The sequence below is a fragment of the Oncorhynchus masou genome, chromosome 24 (genome assembly GCF_036934945.1).
Source record: "Oncorhynchus masou masou isolate Uvic2021 chromosome 24, UVic_Omas_1.1, whole genome shotgun sequence".
Taxonomy (NCBI): domain Eukaryota; kingdom Metazoa; phylum Chordata; class Actinopteri; order Salmoniformes; family Salmonidae; genus Oncorhynchus; species Oncorhynchus masou.
The window spans coordinates 9,794,398-9,810,064 of NC_088235.1; the positions used below are offsets into that span (position 1 = coordinate 9,794,398).

Here is a 15,667-nt window from a genome sequence, read left to right on the forward strand (position 1 = left end):
GCTCCATTTACAGGCTCCATTTACAGGCCTCCATTTACAGGCCTCCATTTACAGGCCTCCATTTACAGGCCTCCATTTACAGGCCTCCATTTACAGGCCTCCATTTACAGGCCTCCATTTACAGGCCTCCATTTACAGGCTCCATTTACAGGTCTCCATTTACAGGCCTCCATTTATTGGCCTGCAAATCAATGAATATATTGACAACTCGTAAACAGGCCATAAACCAAAACGTTGTAGCCTACAGTAGGTTGTGCGCTCTGCAAACAACGCGTCCACTCCAACAACGGAAGACTGTAATAATAATATATTGACTGTGTTAACAGATATTACAGTAACCAATCAAACATTGTAGATTATAAATTATGGTAATTAACGGTCAATGTACTACTAGTGATACTGGTGTGCCACCCCCGCAGCCAACACAATGGACTAGTCCACTGAGACAGGTCTCCTTAATGGATTAGTCCACTGAGACAGGTCTCTATAATGGATTAGTCCACTGAGACAGGTCTCTATAATGGATTAGTCCACTGAGACAGACCTCTATAATGGATTAGTCCACTGAGACAGGTCTCTATAATGGATTAGTCCACTGAGACAGGTCTCTATAATGGATTAGTCCACTGAGACAGACCTCTATAATGGATTAGTCCACTGAGACAGGCGTGAATCAGACAGGTGTCTCGTGTGCCATAACAGATATCTATCTATCTATCTATCTATCTATCTATCTATCTATCTATCTATCTATCTATCTATCTATCTATCTATCTATCTATCTCTCTGTCTCTATCTCTCTGTCTCTGTCTCTGTCTCTGTCTCTCTCTCTCTCTCTCTCTCTCTCTCTCTCTCTCTCTCTCTCTCTCTCTCTCTCTCTCTCTCTCTCTCTCTCTCTCTCTCTCTCTCTCTCTCTCTCTCTCTCTCTCTCTCTCTCTCTCTCTCTCTCTCTCTCTCTCTCTCTCTCTCTCTCTCTCTCTCTCTCTATCTATCTATCTATCTATCTATCTATCTATATTTTCTACTGCTGGACTAAATAAAATAGTGTCGACCAACAGCCTGTCGTCCGAACGGGGTCAACCCCTAGCGTCTGTGAGTCTGTGAGGGCACCCTCTTTAGTTCTCACTGGAGACAGTCTAGAGGAGTTAAAACACACACAGAGGATTGAGACTGTATAGATGTACGCATCAAATTCCTGACAAAAATGTACAAGTCAATACCTCGAGACAGCACTCCGGACGTAACTTTTCCATTAGTGCCCCATCGGTGTCTTGTTTACCTGCAAAAACAGGTACACTGTGTTCTCAAATCATTTTTTACATTTAATTGTAGACTAATTGTTGTTCAGAGGTCTTGCTCCCTTTTCGGCGAGGAGGTGTTATACACACATTACTCTGCACAAGAACATCTCAACAGAGAGGTGTGGAGAACAGATGGGATGGCTTCTTCCCCAATGGCTCCCTATGGGCTCTGGTCTATAGTAGTGCACTATACAGGGAATAGGGTGCAATCTGGTCTATAGTAGTGCACTATATAGGGATTAGTGTGCCATCTGGTCTATAGTAGTGCACTATATAGGGATTAGTGTGCCATCTGGTCTATAGTAGTGCACTATATAGGGATTAGTGTGCCATCTGTTCTATAGTAGTGCACTATATAGGGAATAGGGTGCCATCTGGTCTATAGTAGTGCACTATATAGGGATTAGTGTGCCATCTGTTCTATAGTAGTGCACTATATAGGGAATAGGGTGCCATCTGGTCTATAGTAGTGCACTATATAGGGAATAGGGTGCCATCTGGTCTATAGTAGTGCACTATATAGGGATTATTGTGCCATCGGGTCTATAGTAGTGCACTATATAGGGAATAGGGTGCCATCTGGTCTACAGTACTGCACTATATAGGGATTATATGGAATAGGGTGCCATCTGGTCTATAGTAGTGCACTATATAGGGAATAGGGTGCCATCTGGTCTATAGTAGATCAGATCCACAGTTTAAACATTAACAACGTACCTGCCTCTGTTTTGGTAAAAAACAAATGCTAAGGGATGGACATGGAGACACGTAGACACTCTCAAATTCACAGACAAGAGTGATGGATGCAACGACTTGACAACCCAAACGATCGTTTTATGTTTTGAGTCTATACACTGTTTTGTTTACAATGTTTACAAATATTGCCGTTTACAAAAAAAACTGATATTTTGGGGTTCTGATGGAGTGTGACAGTTGAACTAAACTCATGAGGTATTCATAAATTATATTATTCAACCATCAATGGGTATATATCATTGAATTATGTATGGATGGAGCATCTGCAGATTGGCCCTTTTAAGGATCATTCAAATCTGTCCGCCAGCATATTAATGAGGGATTCATCTGTTTCATTACCTTGGGGAATAATATTATATAATCTGTGCTAGATTAATCTATTTCATTACCTTGGGGAATGATATTATATAATCTGTGCTAGATTAATCTGTTTTATTACCTTGGGGAATAATATTATATAATCTGTGCTAGATTAATCTGTTTTATTGCCTTGGGGAATCGTCTCTAATCTGTGCTAGATTAATCTGTTTTATTACCTTGGGGAATAATATTATATAATCTGTGCTAGATTAATCTGTTTTATTACCTTGGGGAATAATATTATATAATCTGTGCTAGATTAATCTGTTTCATTACCTTGGGGAATCGTCTCTAATCTGTCCTAGATTAATCTGTTTCATTACCTTGGGGAATAATATTATATAATCTGTGCTAGATTAATAATCTAGTCTGTGCTAGAGTAATCTGCTCTATTCCCATGGGGAATAATCTAGTCTGTGCTAGAGTAATCTGCTCTATTCCCATGGGGAATAATCTACTCTGTGCTAGAGTAATCTGCTCTATTCCCATGGGGAATAATCTACTCTGTGCTAGAGTAATCTGCTCTATTCCCATGGGGAATAATCTACTCTGTGCTAGAGTAATCTGCTCTATTCCCATGGGGAATAATCTAGTCTGTGCTAGAGTAATCTGCTCTATTCCCATGGGGAATAATCTAGTCTGTGCTAGAGTAATCTGCTCTATTCCCATGGGGAATAATCTAGTCTGTGCTAGAGTAATTTGCTCTATTCCCATGGGGAATAATCTAGTCTGTGCTAGAGTAATCTGCTCTATTCCCATGGGGAATAATCTAGTCTGTGCTAGAGTAATCTGCTCTATTCCCATGAGGAATAATCTAGTCTGTGCTAGAGTAATCTGCTCTATTCCCATGGGGAATAATCTAGTCTGTGCTAGAGTAATCTGCTCTATTCCCATGGGGAATAATCTAGTCTGTGCTAGAGTAATCTGCTCTATTCCCATTGGGAATAATCTAGTCTGCGCTAGAGTAATCTGCTCTATTCCCATGGGGAATAATCTAGTCTGTGCTAGAGTAATCTGCTCTATTCCCATGAGGAATAATCTAGTTTGTGCTAGAGTAATCTGCTCTATTCCCATGGGGAATAATCTAGTCTGTGCTAGAGTAATCTGCTCTATTCCCATGGGGAATAATCTAGTCTGTGCTAGAGTAATCTGCTCTATTCCCATGGGGAATAATCTAGTCTGTGCTAGAGTAATCTGCTCTATTCCCATGGGGAATAATCTAGTCTGTGCTAGAGTAATCTGCTCTATTCCCATGGGGAATAATCTAGTCTGTGCTAGAGTAATCTGCTCTATTCCCATGGGGAATAATCTAGTCTGTGCTAGAGTAATCTGCTCTATTCCCATGGGGAATAATCTAGTCTCTGCTAGAGTAATCTGCTCTATTCCCATGGGGAATAATCTAGTCTGTGCTAGAGTAATCTGCTCTATTCCCATGGGGAATAATCTAGTCTCTGCTAGAGTAATCTGCTCTATTCCCATGGGGAATAATCTAGTCTGTGCTAGAGTAATCTGCTCTATTCCCATGGGGAATAATCTAGTCTCTGCTAGAGTAATCTGCTCTATTCCCATGGGGAATAATCTAGTCTCTGCTAGAGTAATCTGCTCTATTCCCATGAGGAATAATCTAGTTTGTGCTAGAGTAATCTGCTCTATTCCCATGGGGAATAATCTAGTCTGTGCTAGAGTAATCTGCTCTATTCCCATGGGGAATAATCTAGTCTGTGCTATAGTAATCTGCTCTATTCCCATGGGGAATAATCTAGTCTGTGCTAGAGTAATCTGCTCTATTCCCATGGGGAATAATCTAGTCTGTGCTAGAGTAATCTGCTCTATTCCCATGGGGAATAATCTAGTCTCTGCTAGAGTAATCTGCTCTATTCCCATGGGGAATAATTTACTGTTCTGTTGTAGCACAGCAATTTAGAGAGACAGACAGCTGGGCCATTACTATTGTTTTACTGAGTTCCCTCTTCCGTTTCCTCCTCCTGTTTTCTCCCTCTCTACCCCCTCTCTCTTCCTTAATCTGCCCCTGCTCTCAAGTAATGGGATCCTTTGTTCAGTGGTTAGGAAAGGAAGGACGTGAATGAGGAGCATCCGTTCAGACTCCTTTCTAATCAAGCCTAGTCTAATTGGTCTCCGTTCTCAGGCTGTAGAGACAGGAGACCAGGGAAGGTACATCTGTGTTATCTCTCCAGGCTAGAGGCAGGTAGCCTAGTGGTGAGAGGCAGGTAGCCTAGTGGTGAGAGGCAGGTAGCCTAGTGGTGAGAGGCAGGTAGCCTAGTGGTGAGAGGCGGGTAGCCTAGTGGTGAGAGGCGGGTAGCCTAGTGGTGAGAGGCGGGTAGCCTAGTGGTGAGAGGCGGGTAGCCTAGTGGTGAGAGGCGGGTAGCCTAGTGGTGAGAGGCGGGTAGCCTAGTGGTGAGAGGCGGGTAGCCTAGTGGTGAGAGGCAGGTAGCCTAGTGGTTAGAGCATTGGACTAGTAACCGAAAGGTTGCATGATCGAATCCCCAAGCTGACAAGGTAAAGATCTGTCGTTCTGCCCTCTGAACAAAGCAGTTAACCCACTGTTCCCTGCTAGACCGTCATTGAAAGTAAGAATTTGTTCTTAACTGACTTGCCTAGTTAAATTAAATAAAAAAATAAATGTATTAAAATAAAAAATGTCTCCCTTGACTGTTATGATCTCTGAATATTAATATCCTGGGGCTGTGTCCCAAATGGCACCCTATTCCCTACACGGTGCACTACATAGGGTTCTGGTCAAAAGTAATGCACTACATAGGGTTCTGGTCAAAGTAGTGAACTACATAGGGTTCTGGTCAAAAGTAGTGCACTACAAAGGGTTCTGGTCAAAAGTAGTGCACTACAAAGGGTTATGGTCAAAAGTAGTGCACTACAAAGGGTTCTGGTCAAAAGTAGTGCACTTACATAGGGAAGGAGGGTGCCATTTCCTAGTCCATGTATAAAAATGTTAAAAAATGTAACGAAGAAGAATCTATTTATCAAGGATGTGTTTGTGTCACCAGAAAGGTGAAATATGCTGATTTTGCCCTCTACTAAGTGGTTAGATGTTGACGGACCGTGTCTCTGAGGTCGGGCTTCGTTCCAGACAGCTGTAACATGGTGTCTGTCTGAAGGCTTATCAACACCTCAACACCTTATCATGGCTCATGTGTTCTCGTGCACATTGTGTTCATTCAGGTTCACCTTTATGTCAATTCTCTTTTTTTCAAGCTGTGTTTGAGATGTCAGCATTTATACAAGGGGGTGGCTTCTCTAGGGGGATGGTTGGGAGGGGGGCTTCTCTAGGGGGGATGGTTGGGAGGGGGCTTCTCTAGGGGGATGGTTGGGGGGAGCTTCTCTAGGGGGGATGATGGGGGGGCTTCTCTAGGGGGGATGGTTGGGGGGCTTCTCTAGGGGGATGGTTGGGGGAGCTTCTCTAGGGGGATGGTTGGGGGGAGCTTCTAGGGGGGATGGTTGGGGGGCTCCTCTAGGGGGATGGTTGGGGGGCGGGGGGCTTCTAGGGGGATGGTTGGGGGTGGCTTCTCTAGGGGGATGGTTGGGGGGCTCCTCTAGGGGGGATGGTTGGGAGGGGGGCTTCTCTAGGGGGATGGTTGGGGGGTGGCTTCTCTAGGGGGATGGTTGGGGGGCTCCTCTAGGGGGGATGGTTGGGAGGGGGGCTTCTCTAGGGGGATGGTTTGGAGGGGGCTTCTCTAGGGGGTGGTTGGGGGGATTATCTAGGGGGATGGTTGGGGGGGGCTTCTCTAGGGGGATGGTTGGGGGGCTCCTCTAGGGGGGATGGTTGGGGGGCTTCTCTAGGGGGATGGTTGGGGGGCTCCTCTAGGGGGCATGGTTGGGGGCGGGGGGGCTTCTCTAGGGGGCATGGTTGGGATGGGGAGCTTCTCTAGGGGGCATGGTTGGGATGGGGAGCTTCTCTAGGGGGCATGGTTGGGATGGGGGCTTCTCTAGGGGGGATGGTTGGGGGGCTCCTCTAGGGGGCATGGTTGGGGGCGGCGGGGGCTTCTCTAGGGGGCATGGTTGGGATGGGGAGCTTCTCTAGGGGGCATGGTTGGGATGGGGAGCTTCTCTAGGGGGCATGGTTGGGATGGGGGGCTTCTCTAGGGGGATGGTTGGGGGGCTCCTCTAGGGGGGATGGTTGGGGGCGGGGGGCTTCTCTAGGGGGCATGGTTGGGATGGGGGGCTTCTCTAGGGGGATGGTTGGGGGTCTTCTCTAAGAAAAAAACATTTCTAGAATTTTCCGAATGTCTTTTGATTATTGTTGTTGTTGTTTTCTGGGTATTGGTGTACAGTTGTGTAGTTGTAGATCTATAACCCTTCCCTCTACTAGTCTCTCTAGTTGTTTTCTGGGTATTGGTGTGTAGTTGTAGATCTATAACCCTTCCCTCTACTAGTCTCTCTAGTTGTTTTCTGGGTATTGGTGTGTAGTTGTAGATCTATAACCCTTCCCTCTACTAGTCTCTCTAGTTGTTTTCTGGGTATTGGTGTGTAGTTGTAGATCTATAACCCTTCCCTCTACTAGTCTCTCTAGTTGTTTTCTGGGTATTGGTGTGTAGTTGTAGATCTATAACCCTTTCCTCTACTAGTCTCTATAGTTGTTTTCTGGGTATCGGTGTGTAGTTGTAGATCTATAACCCTTCCCTCTACTAGTCTCTCTAGTTGTTTTCTGGGTATTGGTGTACAGTTGTGTAGTCGTAGATCAGGTCAGGTAGTTGATACAGCCAATCAAAATGAATGGGCTGATAATACAGTAGGGGTACAGTGTGCTATCAGTCCCCCAGTGTAGTTAAACTGATAATACAGTAGTTATTGATGAACACCGTGGTTCAGACTGTAGATCCAGGGCTAAAGATCGTAGAAATTACAGTCCATTTCATGTTCATGTTTACTGTTCCTCTCACCGTTGTTCTCCTATGACCATCCTGCTCCAATCTAACACATATCAGTCCCTCTTGTAGTCTCCATAGCACTTCCCTCTTGTAGTCTCTATAACCCTTCCCTCTTGTAGTCTCTATAACCCTTCCCTCTTGTAGTCTCCATAACCCTTCCCTCTTGTAGTCTCCATAACCCTTCCCTCGTGTAGTCTCTATAACCCTTCCCTCTTGTAGTCTCTATAACCCTTCCCTCTTGTAGTCTCTATAGCCCTTCCCTCTTGTAGTCTCTATAACCCTTCCCTCTTGTAGTCTCTATAACCCTTCCCTCTTGTAGTCTCCATAACCCTTCCCTCTTGTAGTCTCCATAACCCTTCCCTCGTGTAGTCTCTATAACCCTTCCCTCTTGTAGTCTCTATAACCCTTCCCTCTTGTAGTCTCTATAGCCCTTCCCTCTTGTAGTCTCTATAACCCTTCCCTCTTGTAGTCTCTATAGCCCTTCCCTCTACTAGTCTCTATAACCCTTCCCTCTTGTAGTCTCTATAGCCCTTCCCTCTTGTAGTCTCTATAACCCTTCCCTCTTGTAGTCTATATAGCCCTTCCCTCTTGTAGTCTCTATACCCCTTCCCTCTTGTAGTCTCTATATCCCTTCCCTCTTGTAGTCTCTATAACCTTCCCTCTTGTATTCTCTATAGCCCTTCCCTCTTGTATTCTCTATAGCCCTTCCCTCTTGTAGTCTCTATAACCCTTCCCTCTTGTAGTCTCTATAACCCTTCCCTCGTGTAGTCTCTATAGCCCTTCCCTCTTATAGTATCTATAGCCCTTCACTCTTGTAGTCTCTATAGCCCTTCCCTCTTGTAGTCTATATAACCCTTCCCTCTTGTAGTCTCTATAACCCTTCCCTCTTGTAGTCTCTATATCCCTTCCCTCTTGTTTTCTCTATATCCCTTCACTCTTGTAGTATCTATAGCCCTTCACTCTTGTAGTCTCTATAGCCCTTCCCTCTTGTAGTCTCTATATCCCTTCCCTCTTATAGTCTCTATACCCCTTCCCTCTACTAGTCTCTATAGCCCTTCCCTCTTGTAGTCTCTATAGCCCTTCCCTCTAGTAGTCTCTATAGCCCTTCCCTCTACTAGTCTCTATAGCCCTTCCCTCTTGTAGTCTCTATAGCCCTTCCCTCTACTAGTCTCTATAGCCCTTCCCTCTACTAGTCTCTATAGCCCTTCCCTCTTGTAGTCTCTATAGCCCTTCCCTCTACTAGTCTCTATAGCCCTTCCCTCTACTAGTCTCTATAGCCCTTCCCTCTACTAGTCTCTATAGCCCTTCCCTCTTGTAGTCTCTATAACCCTTCCCTCTTGTAGTCTCTATAGCCCTTCCCTCTACTAGTCTCTATAGCCCTTCCCTCTTGTAGTCTCTATAGCCCTTCCCTCTAGTAGTCTCTATAACCCTTCCCTCTACTAGTCTCTATAGCCCTTCCCTCTACTAGTCTCTATAGCCCTTCCCTCTACTAGTCTCTATAGCCCTTCCCTCTTGTAGTCTCTATAGCCCTTCCATCTACTAGTCTCTATAACCCTTCCCTCTACTAGTCTCTATAGCCCTTCCCTCTTGTAGTCTCTATAACCCTTCCCTCTTGTAGTCTCTATAGCCCTTCCCTCTAAGTAGTCTCTATAGCCCTTCCCCCTTGTAGTCTCTATAGCCCTTCCCTCTAAGTAGTCTCTATAGCCCTTCCCCCTTGTAGTCTCTATAGCCCTTCCCTCTACTAGTCTCTATAACCCTTCCCTCTACTAGTCTCTATAGCCCTTCCCTCTTGTAGTCTCTATAACCCTTCCCTCTTGTAGTCTCTATAGCCCTTCCCTCTTGTAGTCTCTATAGCCCTTCCCTCTACTAGTCTCTATAGCCCTTCCCTCTACTAGTCTCTATAGCCCTTCCCTCTTGTAGTCTCTATAGCCCTTCCCTCTACTAGTCTCTATAGCCCTTCCCTCTACTAGTCTCTATAGCCCTTCCCTCTTGTAGTCTCTATAGCCCTTCCCTCTAGTAGTCTCTATAGCCCTTCCCTCTACTAGTCTCTATAGCCCTTCCCTCTTGTAGTATCTATAGCCCTTCCCTCTACTAGTCTCTATAGCTCTTCCCTCTACTAGTCTCTATAGCCCTTCCCTCTTGTAGTCTCTATAGCACTTCCCTCTACTAGTCTCTATAGCCCTTCCCTCTACTAGTCTCTATAGCCCTTCCCTCTACTAGTCTCTATAGCCCTTCCCTCTTGTAGTCTCTATAACCCTTCCCTCTTGTAGTCTCTATAGCCCTTCCCTCTACTAGTCTCTATAGCCCTTCCCTCTTGTAGTCTCTATAGCCCTTCCCTCTAGTAGTCTCTATAGCCCTTCCCTCTAGTAGTCTCTATAGCCCTTCCCTCTACTAGTCTCTATAGCCCTTCCCTCGTGTAGTCTCTATAACCCTTCCCTCTTGTAGTCTCTATAGCCCTTCCCTCTACTAGTCTCTATAGCCCTTCCCTCTACTAGTCTCTATAGCCCTTCCCTCTACTAGTCTCTATAACCCTTCCCTCTACTAGTCTCTATAGCCCTTCCCTCTACTAGTCTCTATAGCCCTTCCCTCTACTAGTCTCTATAGCCCTTCCCTCTTGTAGTCTCTATAGCCCTTCCCTCTACTAGTTTCTATAGCCCTTCCCTCTTGTAGTCTCTATAGCCCTTCCCTCTTGTAGTCTCTATAGCCCTTCCCTCTACTAGTCTCTATAACCCTTCCCTCTAGTAGTCTCTATAGCCTTTCCCTCTACTAGTCTCTATAGCCCTTCCCTCTTGTAGTCTCTATAACCCTTCCCTCTTGTAGTCTCTATAGCCCTTCCCTCTAGTACTCTCTATAGCCCTTCCCTGTTGTAAGACACCTTCAGTCAGGCTGGTAGGCTCCACACCCCTCTTCTCACCTCTCCTATTTCTGATCTTGCTGGACCAGACTCTTCTATCAGAATCACCCTTCATCCCTCCCTTCCTCTTTTGTCTAGTAAGTACTCCTCCGTTACGTTGAATCCTTAATGGTTTCTGTAGAAACACACCTCTCACAGGGTCGACCGACAGACAGAAATGTTCATTTTTCACTCCACTTCATCCTTTCTCCAATCCATCCCTCTCTCTCTTACCCTCCCCCGGACACTTCAACACCAATCAGTTATATCTCATTGTGCCAATGTCTCAAACACTCTCCTCTAACCCAGTTATCCTTCAATGGCTGAGACTGGCTGGGCCTCTCTCCCTGTCTCAGCTCAGGCTTCTGGCTGGGCCTCTCTCCCTGTCTCAGCTCAGGCTTCTGGCTGGGCCTCTCTCCCTGTCTCAGCTCAGGCTTCTGGCTGGGCCTCTCTCCCTGTCTCAGCTCAGGCTTCTGGCTGGGCCTCTCTCCCTGTCTCAGCTCAGGCTTCTGGCTGGGCCTCTCTCCCTGTCTCAGCTCAGGCTTCTGGCTGGGCCTCTCTCCCTGTCTCAGCTCAGGCTTCTGGCTGGGCCTCTCTCCCTGTCTCAGCTCAGGCTTCTGGCTGGGCCTCTCTCCCTGTCTCAGCTCAGGCTTCTGGCTGGGCCTCTCTCCCTGTCTCAGCTCAGGCTTCTGGCTGGGCCTCTCTCCCTGTCTCAGCTCAGGCTTCTGGCTGGGCCTCTCTCCCTGTCTCAGCTCAGGCTTCTGGCTGGGCCTCTCTCCCTGTCTCAGCTCAGGCTTCTGGCTGGGCCTCTCTCCCTGTCTCAGCTCAGACTTCTGGCTGGGCCTCTCTCCCTGTCTCAGCTCAGGCTTCTGGCTGGGCCTCTCTCCCTGTCTCAGCTCAGGCTTCTGGCTGGGCCTCTCTCCCTGTCTCAGCTCAGGCTTCTGGCTGGGCCTCTCTCCCTGTCTCAGCTCAGGCTTCTGGCTGGGCCTCTCTCCCTGTCTCAGCTCAGGCTTCTGGCTGGGCCTCTCTCCCTGTCTCAGCTCAGGCTTCTGGCTGGGCCTCTCTCCCTGTCTCAGCTCAGGCTTCTGGCTGGGCCTCTCTTCCTGTCTCAGCTCAGGCTTCTGGCTGGGCCTCTCTCCCTGTCTCAGCTCAGGCTTCTGGCTGGGCCTCTCTCCCTGTCTCAGCTCAGGCTTCTGGCTGGGCCTCTCTCCCTGTCTCAGCTCAGGCTTCTGGCTGGGCCTCTCTCCCCTGTCTCAGCTCAGGCTTCTGGCTGGGCCTCTCTCCCTGTCTCAGCTCAGGCTTCTGGCTGGGCCTCTCTTCCTGTCTCAGCTCAGGCTTCTGGCTGGACCTCTCTCCCTGTCTCAGCTCAGGCTTCTGGCTGGGCCTCTCCCCTGTCTCAGCTCAGGCTTCTGGCTGGGCCTCTCTCCCTGTTTCAGCTCAGGCTTCTGGCTGGGCCTCTCTCCCTGTCTCAGCTCAGGCTTCTGGCTGGGCCTCTCTCCCTGTCTCAGCTCAGGCTTCTGGCTGGACCTCTCTCCCTGTCTCCCAGTCTCAGCTCAACAGGGTTATTAGCGAGCCCAGCTTCGACTCTGACTTGATAATTGAGCTCATTTCCCTCCTCTCCGTCTGCTCCTGCTGCTCCTCAAAACAAACAACAGTCATTGAGCCATTGCTTTGACTGGACACCAATTACAGTATGAACCATGTATTGTGTATTGAATATTTTCCTCTCCTCTCTCTCTCCCTCTTTTTCTCTCTCTCCCCTCCCCCTCTTTCTCGCTCGCTCTCTTTCTCTCCTCTCTCTCTCCATATCCCCCTCTCTCTCTCCCTCCCCATCTCTCTGTCTCCCTCTCTCTCTCTCTCCCCCTCCCCATCTCTCTGTCTCTCTCTCTCTCTCTCTCTCTCTCTCTCTCTCTCTCTCTCTCTGTCTCTCTCTCTCTCTCTCTCCATCTGTCTCCCCCTCCCCATCTCTCTCTCTCTACCCCTCTCTCTCTCCACCCCCTCTTTCTCTCTCCATATCCCCCCCGCTCTCTCTCTCTCCCCCTCCCCATCTCTCTGTCTCCCTCTAACTCTCTCTCTCTCACGCTCTCTCTCCATATGTCTCCCCCTCCCCATCTCTCTCTCTCTCTCTCTCTATCCCCCTATCTCTCTCCACCCCCTCCCCATCTCTCTCTCTCTCTCTCTACCCCTCTACCCCTCTCTCTCTCTCTATCCCCCTCTCTCTCTCTCCACCCCCTCCCCATCTCTCTCTCTCTCTCTCTCCCCATTCCCCTCTCTGTCTCTCTCTCTGTACAGGGCAGCTTCGTGGCCAGCATGACCGCTACTCTGAGACAGATGGACGACTACCACTACACTCACCTGATCAACACCTTCGGCAAGATGAGGACCGACGTTGTGGTGAGCTCCACGCCTCACTTCCTGACTATACCTCGTCAATTAGCCAAATCAGACTGCACTGTTTTGCCATGGCTGTCCTTTGTGGTGAAGCTACCCTCTCTGTTATAGAAATATAGGCTATAGAACGACCATCCATGTCAATCTAGGTGAGTTCGATGGCCCCTCTGCCTGCCCAGGCCAGTTCAAGCCTCCTGTTCAGCCCGTTGTATTTGTTCTCCTGTCATCACTATTCTATCACAATCCTACTAGATCTGAATGATGTATCACACCGTCAACCTCTCCATCGTTGTCGTGGGCAGACCAGAATATCACACTTTAATTTGATAGGTCCATCATCGTTATGCAGATACTGATGCAGTTTTTCATGGATTGGAATTCCCCCATTTCCTGATGTAACTTGATTGGTGGGGATCCTCCAATCAGATTCAGGCGTGGAACATTTCCCTGTGAGCTGCCGTGTAAATGGCCCCCAGGATGATATGATAGTTATATTAAATATACAACAAGCACTGCAGGTAGTCTAGTGGTTAGTAGAGCAGGGAGCCTAGTGGTTAGTAGAGCAGGGAGCCGAGTGGTTAGTAGAGCAGGGAGCCTAGTGGTTAGTAGAGCAGGGAGCCGAGTGGTTAGTAGAGCAGGGAGCCTAGTGGTTAGTAGAGCAGGGAGCCTAGTGGTTAGTAGAGCAGGGAGCCTAGTGGTTAGTAGAGCAGGGAGCCTAGTGGTTAGTAGAGCAGGGAGCCTAGTGGTTAGTAGAGCAGGGAGCCTAGTGGTTAGTAGAGCAGGGAGCCTAGTGGTTAGTAGAGCAGGGAGCCTAGTGGTTAGTAGAGCAGGGAGCCTAGTGTTTAGTAGAGCAGGGAGCCTAGTGGTTAGTAGAGCAGGGAGCCTAGTGGTTAGTAGAGCAGGAAGCCTAGTGGTTAGTAGAGCAGGGAGCCTTCAACATTTCAGTTGAAGGCATTCAGTTGTACAACTGACTAGGTATCCTCCTTTCCCTATGGAGAGAATTAAATAGTAAGCCATGTGGGACTCATCCCAGGTCTGCATGAGGAACAAACTCTCTCCCCAATGGACTCATCCCATGTCTGCATGAGGAACAAACTCTCTCCCCGATGGACTCATCCCAGGTCTGCATGAGGAACAAACTCTCTCCCCGATGGACTCATCCCAGGTCTGCATGAGGAACAAACTCTCTCCCCGATGGACTCATCCCAGGTCTGCATGAGGAACAAACTCTCTCCCTGATGGACTCATCCCAGGTCTTCATCAGGAACACATTCTCTCCCTGAGGGACTCATCCCAGGTCTTCATCAGGAACAAACTCTCTCCCTGATGGACTCATCCCAGGTCTTCATCAGGAACAAACTCTCTCCCTGAGGGACTCATCCCATGTCTGCATGAGGAACAAACTCTCTCCCTGAGGGACTCATCCCATGTCTGCATGAGGAACAAACTCTCTCCCCGATGGACTCATCCCAGGTCTTCATCAGGAACACATTCTCTCCCTGAGGGACTCATCCCAGGTCTTCATCAGGAACACATTCTCTCCCTGATGGACTCATCCCAGGTCTGCATGAGGAACAAACTCTCTCCCCGATGGACTCATCCCAGGTCTTCATCAGGAACAAACTCTCTCCCTGATGGACTCATCCCAGGTCTTCATCAGGAACACATTCTCTCCCTGATGGACTCATCCCAGGTCTGCATGAGGAACAAACTCTCTCCCTGATGGACTCATCCCATGTCTGCATCAGGAACAAACTCTCTCCCTGATGGACTCATCCCAGGTCTTCATCAGGAACACATTCTCTCCCTGAGGGACTCATCCCATGTCTGCATGAGGAACACATTCTCTCCCTGATGGACTCATCCCAGGTCTGCATGAGGAACAAACTCTCTCCCTGATGGACTCATCCCATGTCTTCATCAGGAACAAACTCTCTCCCCAATGGACTCATCCCAGGTCTGCATGAGGAACAAACTCTCTCCCTGAGGGACTCATCCCAGGTCTTCATCAGGAACAAACTCTCTCCCTGATGGACTCATCCCATGTCTGCATGAGGAACAAACTCTCTCCCTGATGGACTCATCCCAGGTCTTCATCAGGAACAAACTCTCTCCCTGATGGACTCATCCCAGGTCTTCATGAGGAACAAACACTCTCCCTGATGGACTCATCCCAGGTCTGCATGAGGAACAAACTCTCTCCCTGATGGACTCATCCCAGGTCTTCATCAGGAACAAACTCTCTCCCTGATGGACTCATCCCAGGGGTTCACGAGAAACAAATTCTCTCCCTGATGGACTCATCCCAGGAGTTCACGATGAACAAATACTCTCTTCGGTTGAAGAGCATGCATTTACTTTTACTTGTATTTAAGAGCAGTTGGAGGCCACGGAAGGAGAGTTGTATGGCATTGAAGCTTGTCTGGAGGTTAGTTAACACAGTGTCCAAAGAAGGGCCAGAAGTATACAGAATGGTGTCGTCTGCGTAGAGGTGGATCAGAGAATCACCAGCAGCAAGAGCGACATCATTGATGTATACAGAGAAAAGAGTCGAATTGAACCCCATAGAGACTGCCAGAGGTCCCTGTATAGAGCCTCCACATTGACTCTGTACCAGTACCCCCTGTATATAGCCTCCACATTGACTCTGTACCAGTACCCCCTGTATATAGCCTCCACATTGACTCTGTACCAGTACCCCCTGTATATAGCCTCCACATTGACTCTGTACCAGTACCCCCTGTATATAGCCTCCACATTGACTCTGTACCAGTACCCCCTGTATATAGCCTCCACATTGACTCTGTACCGGTACCCCCTGTATATAGCCTCCACATTGACTCTATACCGGTACCCCCTGTATATAGCCTCCACATTGACTCTGTACCGGTACCCCCTGTATATAGCCTCCACATTGACTCTGTACCAGTACCCCCTGTATATAGCCTCCACATTGACTCTGTACCAGTACCCCCTGTATATAGCCTCCACATTGACTCTGTACCGGTACCCCCTGTATATTGCCTCCACATTGACTCTGTACCAGTACCCCCTGTATATAG

At 48.1% G+C, this 15,667-nt stretch overlaps 1 protein-coding gene across 1 annotated transcript in view; it reads left to right on the plus strand.

Moving 5' to 3' along the window:
* LOC135513383 (dedicator of cytokinesis protein 1-like) overlaps window positions 1-15,667 on the plus strand; it is a 1,066,221-nt gene that overhangs the window by 867,826 nt on the left and 182,728 nt on the right. The window contains 1 exon segment of the mRNA XM_064936309.1: window positions 12,507-12,608. Coding sequence (XP_064792381.1) covers window positions 12,507-12,608 — 102 coding nt within the window.